The sequence below is a fragment of the Aulonocara stuartgranti genome (assembly GCF_965226115.1).
Source record: "Aulonocara stuartgranti genome assembly, chromosome: 23".
In the NCBI taxonomy this organism is placed as follows: Eukaryota; Metazoa; Chordata; class Actinopteri; order Cichliformes; family Cichlidae; genus Aulonocara; species Aulonocara stuartgranti.
In genome coordinates, this window is record NC_138958.1 from 34822168 (window position 1) to 34830946 (window position 8779).

The 8779-nt window shown below is 39.3% G+C and overlaps 1 protein-coding gene across 1 annotated transcript; it reads right to left on the minus strand.

Moving 5' to 3' along the window:
- Window positions 1–3708: 3708 nt before the first annotated feature.
- Window positions 3709–7934, minus strand: LOC309701098 (complement C1q-like protein 2). Its single transcript, XM_082525107.1, has 2 exons — window positions 6873–7934; window positions 3709–6299 (listed from the first exon to the last, which is right to left on the minus strand). Exons 1-2 carry the CDS (start codon window positions 7470–7472, stop codon window positions 6120–6122), a joined length of 780 nt encoding a protein of 259 aa, XP_082381233.1. The 5' UTR covers window positions 7473–7934; the 3' UTR covers window positions 3709–6119.
- Window positions 7935–8779: the final 845 nt, after the last annotated feature.

The window sequence follows — 8779 nt, forward strand, 5'->3', positions numbered from 1 at the left end:
TCCACTTCTGAGTGAGAAACAGTGTGCATTTGAATAAAGGAGAAGTGTCCAGTGATTTTTGCCACTCACAGTTAAAACACATAGAATGGGAGGGAGAGCCTTCAGTTTTCAGGCCCCTCTTCTGTGGAACCAGCTTCCAGTTTGGATTCGGGAGACAGACACTATCTCTACTTTTAAGATTAGGCTTAAAACTTTCCTTTTTGCTAAAGCATATAGTTAGGGCTGGACCAGGTGACCCTGAATCCTCCCTTAGTTATGCTGCAATAGACGTAGGCTGCCGGGGGATTCCCATGATGCATTGAGTTTTTCCTTTCCAGTCACCTTTCTCACTCACTATGTATTAATAGACCTCTCTTCATTGAATCATATCTGTTATTAACCTCTGTCTCTCTTCCACAGCATGTCTTTTATCCTGTCTTCCTTCTCTCACCCCAACCGGTCGCAGTAGATGGCCGCCCCTAACTGAGCCTGGTTCTGCCGGAGGTTTCTTCCTGTTAAAAGGGAGTTTTTCCTTCCCACTGTCGCCAAAATGCTTGCTCATAGGGGGTCATATGATTGTTGGGTTTGTCTCTGTATCTATGAAGCGCCTTGAGGCGACTTTTGTTGTGATTTGGTGCTATATAAATAAAATTGAATTGAAATGAATTGAATAGTTTGGGTTAAGATTATGAAGCTTATGGTTGAGTTTTAAACATAGACTGTATATAAAAGATGGACTCAGCAGAATCCATATTTAGTGATTTTGTTCATTTCTGATTTTAATACACTTTACATCATTTTAAATTCAATAAATTTTGTATTAATCTTTATTATTATTATTATTATTATTATTATTTTATGTATATATAGTACACATGTAACATTCATTTAATTTTTTGTAACATTTGTTTACATTTTTTGTACAAAGTTAGATTATAACAAAAAATGTAACATTTTTTTTGTTACATTTACATTGTAACAATTTTTGTTAGTTTGTTACGAAAAATGTTACAAACTAACTTTGTTACGAAAAATGTAAACAAATATTCCAAAAAATTCAATGAATGTTACATGTGTACTATATGTACATAAAAAAAACTGTTTTTTGTAAACTGACCATGAATAACTTGACCTTATATAATATTATACTAAGTATTTTTCAAATTATGTTGGCAGCTCTTTCTTCTGATAATACTTCCTTTAAAGAAATAACACATTTTGGGTTGGAAGAAAGGCAGATGTGAAATGTAAAAGTGAACTCATAGTTTAAGTATCATGTTATTTACAGTCCTCATATATCAGCATCATTTCCTATATGTCCTTTCTAAATACAAACAAAGGCAGTAGAATTTTAAGCATACTTTTAAAGAAAAAATAAATTTTATTTAAACTTAAAGAGGTCAGAGGTAGAAAGTAAAATGATATTTAGAATCCTCATATATAATTTGCTATATGTATATATGCTGAAAATCCAAACAATGGCAGTAACAAACATAACTTTAATAAAGAGCTCTATATATCATTACATAGAGCTATATAATTTTGAACTTCAGATCACTCTATTGACCTTGAAAGCGAGGTCAGAGGTCAAATGTGGTTTGACATTTTAAATCTTTATATGGTACTTTCTATATGCTGCCAACACATAGCACACTTGTAAGAGTCATAATTTCTAATTTATAAGCGTTTTGTCGATTTTCAGCCAATAAATCATTAAGTTGACCTTAAAGATCTTGGTGGATATAAACCAAATTTTAATGTATTTTTAACATGACCTCCCTCTGCACCCCGACAAAGTTTTATCAGAAACTTTAGTTCCATTCAAAACTTTTCCAATGATCGTGTTTGCACGCACGCACAAAAACGCTACTAAAATATAACTCCGTGAAAAATGTTCTCAGTCAATGTTATATGGATTAAAATGGCTACTGCAGGTATTTAAGACTGAGCTATCAAATATTTTACATTCTGCTAAATCAGTAATGTAACATATTCTGTAAAATTATATTTTTGTAGTGACTTACCTGTGACAACCTGTGGCCTTCATCGATGACCCTGATTAAGGTCACAAGCCGAAGCCGTTGGTCAGTCAATAAAGTTGTTCCTCTTCCCTTAAGTGTTGCTGGAGTTCCTGCATTGTTACCTGTGACAACCACATGTTGACCAAAACACCAAACACAAAAGTGCTTATTAATGAGCTGAGAAAAAAATATAGTATCAAATAGAAAAACAATGAAGTGTGAAAATAGAACCTTGTCTTGTCCTGTCCCCTGTCAGTCTTCCATCAGGTTTATCCGTGATGTGAATTTGCAAATAAAATGGCAAAAACTAAAGATTTCAATGGCTTGTAGTAAAGCTAGCTTCTTCCCCAGACAACAGCCATTTGTGATTCCAAAAGGTAGTAATTTAAAAGCTGGATGCAAATAGGCGATAGGAGACATTTGATGGGATACAAAAGTGACGCTTTTGTATCCCATCAAATGTCTCCTATCACACCAAACAGAAAGTGATCTTTTCACTTGCAAGTGAAAAGATCACTTTCTGTTTGGTGTGTTTTCACTATTTTCATAGGACTGCTCAGCATGTTGCCCTAGATGGAACCCCACTGTCGTTTATTTTATTTGCTTTTTTTCTTTGTACCAGGCTGTAGACATTGCCACTTCCATCATGGCATCATTTTTCAGCCCCTAAGGTTGCCACTTTTTCAAAGCTTAAAGCTGAGCTGGTTTGACACGATGATGTCACCAACAATGTTTGTAGTCTGAAATACATCATAGTTTACTGACATATTAAAAGTAGATTGAGAAGAGGAAACAAGAAATGCAAAATACTAACTAATTTCTGGGATTTAAGACTCATTCCTGTAGTATTTTATTACCACAATACCAGCTTTGTGCCCTTCAAAATAAAAGCATGTAAGCTACAGAAGTGATAGTTTTTTGCTCAGTATTATACAGAGAAAATCTCTTCTGCAAAAAGATATTTTCAAATGTAGCGAGGGTACATGTCATGGGTACGTGTCATCTGGTCATTATATAGTCTGTGAATGTCAAAGACACCCATGATCCTAATTTCGATATATGGTTAAGAAAATGTCAAAAACAAATTTAAAAATGCCAGTACCAATATCTGTGTCCAAGTTCATGACTGATATTATTTATTCAAATATATTCTGAATATGAAAATAAGAATTATTGATCAATTCAGCACACCAAAATAGAAAACAAAATATGACTAATGTGGTAAAATGCAAAGAACTCACTGTAACCTTTCTGGATAATTACAGCTTCAGTGGTTTGCAGTAGAAAACGCCAGAGAGCAGACTTCCTGTGTCCAAGCTCACTGACTAAAAATGTCTCCAAGCCACAGCAGAGCAAAGGACATTTAGAGAGGCACCTGGAACCCGAGGGACACATTGTAGAGAGGCTGCTTTATAGGCTACAGTGCAATGCAATGCATTCAGGCAGGCGACGGTTTTTGAGACCAGTGTGAAACAAAACGTATGCAGAAATATTTCAGAGCTGTGGTGAAAAATTGAACCGGAAACGCCAAAAGGAGACAGATGACAGTTCCACCTACGTTTGCCGTGAAACAACTCAACACAAATTCCATCTGCTTCTTCCTTAGATTTACATTCTCCTCTCACCCTTCTGCATCTGCATTTTGAAATGTGCTTGTCCTCACCAGGATTCGCTCGGTCACAGATACTCAGACAAACCAAACTTTTTGTCAAACAGTATTTATTGATGTCAGTGAGAGGAGAACAGAACAGATTCAGTAATGACGTGAGACATCCATGTGTATCTTTCACGTGTGGTGATTAGTTACTTTGTAAGACGCTGGACACTATTCAAAGCACCACAGATTTCCTTGTCACAGTGAATGTCTTCCATGTCTTTAAGCTCTGGCAGTTTCCACTGACTGAAGAGTTAAATGTACTGCAGTCCCATTTTAAGGATTAATATTTTTTTTCAAGACTATCTTAAAACAATGCTCATATGAATAAAGAAATTACTTTAATATTTCCTCCTGTCCCAGCTAAACATTATTGGATACATCCGTGGCAGCATTCCATAGCCACACCATCGCAACATCTCCTCCAAAATTTGCACTCTTTTAGTACCACACTTCATTCGTCTGTCTCTTTAACATCTTTCTGTGCTACTCTTGAATGGAAAATTAAAGCACAAACAGGTATACGACTCCTGAACATGACATTTTGCTTTACACTTTGTATTTAATTCCTCCATCATTTACACTGAAACCACATTTGAAAGCCAATGTTAACGCGATGGTTTAATACACCAAGAAAAAAAAAGTTTTGTCATGGATATTGATGCCTTATTATTGTTTAAAGATGGATATGAAAAAAATATACACCTTACTTTTAAGTTGCTGCTCCAATTACCCATGCATACTGGTGGTGATGTGCTTGATTGTTAGCAATGGGGGGAAAGAAATAAGGACAGAAGTAAATAACAGTGTGTCAGTATGATCCCAAGCACCTGGTTTGGTGGAACCGTTTTTGTCACTTTAGAAACTTGTAGAAACTACTCACAAGCCCTTAGACCTACATGAACAGAAGTATGGGTAAAGTCAAAGGAGCTTGCAAAGAAAAGCGTCTGGACTTCTTTAAGTTGCTTGAAGACGTTTCACCTCTCATCCGAGAAGCTTCTTCAGTTCTAAGGTCAAATGGTGGAGAGTCCCAGATATTTGACCTTAGAACTGAAGAAGCTTCTCGGATGAGAGGTGAAACGTCTTCAAGCAACTTAAAGAAGTCCAGACGCTTTTCTTTGCAAGCTCCTTTGACTACGATGACCTGGATGACTGAGAACCTTCACAGACACAAGTATGGGTAAACTGTTTTATCTGGTGGGCTAGCTACAGTTATGCTAGCTAGCCAGGGATGTGTTAGCATAACTCAGTCAAAAAATCTTTATATTTCATCTGGGCCCTTTGCCTTTTATGGACGTAATATTCTTTTGTGGTTATGCATAATTTTATTCAACAAAGAATTTTAATGAATTTGGGGAAAGTATATTTATAAACTTCTGAGCGTGCTAACTGATAGCTATAGCTAGCTAGCGGGAAAGCTCAGTCAATAAAATAACTTTTTTGTTGTAAGTGTGCTAAACTTGTTCAAGTGAGCCAAAATTTACACTTTGGACTTCAGATTACTCTAAATGCTTTATTTCTGCCAGTTTGCTCTATTCTTGGATTGGTATGATATCCTACAGAAAGGATGTTCCTAATATGACCATCACAGGCACACAAACCAGAAGAAAGGTGTCTTAAGGGGAGTTGGAAAGTAGGTAAAGTGATTTTTTTTCAAACAGAGGATAAACTGAGAGGCTGCATTAAGGCCCAATATTTGATAAATAAGAATTGGTTTTAACTGTGACTCATGCAAATCTACTCTACTTGAATGCAAGACTAAAATATGGAACTGGAAATTAACATGAGATATCCCCTTTAACTTTCCACTAACTATGATTTTTGAGTTTTGCTCATAATCTATTAGAGGAAGTTAAATATAGCTGGACAGTACAATAAAACGACAACAGCTTCCTTCTTTTCCCCCTCCAGCTCCCTGAAAGGTCAGAACTCACTGAATGGATTGATTTTGCCATGAATGTTTTCACTGCTGCTATTGACAGGCCACAAGGGCAAACATTACTGGCTAATTTATACTCTGAAAACTGCTTATCCGACCTTCAGTTTACACCTTGATTTCTTCATATTGTCTTCAAAATACTGCATACTTTTAACACACATGTGGCTTCAGAAGACCCTCTCAGCCTGTAAGCATCCAGTTGTTAGCTTTACGTCTTCAGACCTGTTGCCTCCATAGCATTTCAGAAAGGAGCTCAGGTAATATTTTCTCCCAGGGATGCTCTAAATTATCTGGAGCATTTGTTTCTTTACACTAAGGTATCACACACGCACTAATGACAGCAACCTCCAGGTGAACTTAAGTTCAAATAAATATACAAAAAGGATCTTTGACTGAAGTAACAGAACAACAAGTTGCAGATAAAGCCACTAATGTTGCACCTATTCAAAAGAACAGAAACCAAGTTGATCATATTCTTTACTGTAAACTATATTCAGTGACTGTCCAAGGATGTGCTGCAGCGTGATTAGTCTGGGTATAAGATAAAGCCAGAGAAGGTGCTGTATTTGTTATTATTTCCTCCATGAGCTTTGCCGCCGTCGAGCTTGACGTAGATCTCATCTCCAGAGTCCAAATGCAGTACAGCACTGTTGCTGGCGTAGTCATAGTTCTGGTCTGCATCCTGAGCTATGGCACTGGCTCGAACCTGGTTAAAGAGAAAGAGAGAGAAAGAGTTCCTGTAACGAACACTGAAATAGGACTAAGCAGAAAAGTTCACATATACCTGAGAGGCAAAGGGAAGCAGCAGTGGTGCGTAAAATGGATAGATTCCAACTTTTAGCTACCAAGTGTGAGGTTAAGGGGACGTCAGGTTAAAAAAAACGTGGAGGAAAATAGAATAGAGCAAAATTTGGCCCTAAGTCTGAACTGAACCCTGAACTAATGATGTCAACCCTCCTGTCTGACCCCACATCCAACTGAAGCTGTCTCATCTAAATTGGATTTACGCATGAGCGCTACCGTCAAACAGAGCGCACAGACAGGCTTATAGAGAACTAGAAATACCGCTGGTGTTATGCTAAAAACAATAAAGATATATCTGCTTCCACAATTCGTTTGGAGTCCTCTACCTCCGTGTGCGCTTTTGGTGCGTAAAATATGTATTTCGGCACGAGGAAAAAAGCCATTTTATGTATATCTACATAAACTTGAATAGTTATGAATTTACTTTATTAACTGTTAGTGCTCCCGCTTTTCCCGTCTGAAGCTACCCTCCTACCTGCCCGTTCTTGCACAGGTCGGCCCACATGCTCGTCCCGTCTCCTCCTCGCATCAGCACATGATAAGTGAAGAAATAGATCCCGGACACATGGCAGGTGAACTTCCCGGTGCTCGGATCGTAATGGTTCCCCAAGTTTGTAATCACGTCGTCAAACTTTAACACCTCATATCCTTCGTGCGGATTTTTCAGACCGACGTAGAAAGCGATCCTGAAACCGCTCGCAGTGGCGTTGGCTACCTCTGTCTCGCCGTTGTCACCCCCCGCACCTCCGGTCAGCGCAGGGAAGGATAGTTTTACGTCGCCGCGCTCTCCCGGTGGGCCCCTGGGGCCAGGGGGTCCCGGTTCGCCCGGTGGGCCCCTGGGTCCAGGTTTACCCGGTCGCCCTGGCTCCCCGCGGCTCCCTTGCGCCATCGGCGGCAGCGGAGCCGCCCCGTTCAGGTTCTGGATCACCTCCATGGCCGTGGCGCCTTCCGGTTTGGGACTGTACGGGTCGCAAACCATCCGACAAGTGCCCATCATCTCATAGTAATGAGCGGTGGTTTTAGAGGTGCGGATCAGCAGTAATGGGACAGCGATGGCGAGAACTAACAAAACCATCGCGACGGCGGTCACCAGAAACACCACGGACCACTTCCTCCGCGCCGTTCGGGGACCAATGGAAGATAAAAAACCCGAGGAGCGGCTCTGGGGAGGAATCGTGACAGAGGACAGAGTGGGGGTCCAAGAAGAGAAAAACCAAAACAGGTGAAGTTCAGTAAGTGCGCGTAACTCGCTCCTGCTTTTCTAATTGGAGTCTTCTAGCCCGTGGGCAGCGGATATGACCGGAGAGAGGGTGCGCGTCTTGTCTGGCTGGCTGGGTGCGCGCGGACAGATGCCTCCAGCTGTCAGAGTTAGAAAGGATGAGACCGGAAGACAGAGGATGTGGCCTTCAAATTAAAACTCTTTTCTACTGACCGATGAACGAGTAATATCGAGATTAGAGAAGAAAACTGAGCGATGCAAACGATGTTTACAGCGCTTAGTGATGCGAGTGAGAACCACGAGGCTGCACTGCGCCGTTAAGACGCATCAAGAAGTTAAGGCGCGCAACTCACTGAAGGTCACGTGGTGTGTAATTGTACTTAAATAAAGTTCAGAGGTGATTACTTTCAGTGGTCGAAATAAATATTTGCTGGAGCGTTACTTTTAACTTTGCAGATGTATTACACTAAATGTCGAATACAGCAGGTACAGTAGGGTCAAAGCACCACGAGGCCACTGTTGTACTGATTTGACGCCACGTATATGATAGATAAATCTGAACTGAATCTAATCGGTAAATAATCCATGTTAATAAGCCACCGAGCAGTAATTCACTTAGTTAAATTAGTGTCAGCTCTACCAGAATGAGGTCCTTACACACTGAATATTACCCTGGGAAAATGAAATGCATTACTTGGACTTTTAACAGAGTGTTTCCGTACAGTACTCTCCTGTTTTTTTTTTTGTTTGTTTTTTTTTAACAAAAGTAACATCGTGTTATCTCCATTACTTTATCTTTATATTACACTGCTACCTCAGCTACAGTACAGAGGGGTGTGCTGTAATTGTTACTTCACTTCACTACTTGTTTTCTTCAAAGGCTAAGAAGCTTTACATATGACATGATCCCAACGACACAATGAAAACATCTGTCTGTCAATGTTTGTTTTTAAAAAAGGTTGTGGCAAACATAAGAAAGGACCTGAGTCATTGCATCATTGGAAATATGACTATAAAATGTGTTAAATAATATGCACTAGAAGCTCTTTTGCCAATTATTGATCTAAAGCACTAAAACTCAAAGTGATTTGGTCCACTTTTTTGCCTATTCCCAGAGTTATGTATTATAACACTTTATAATATGGCCTCTTGACTGAGGGTGT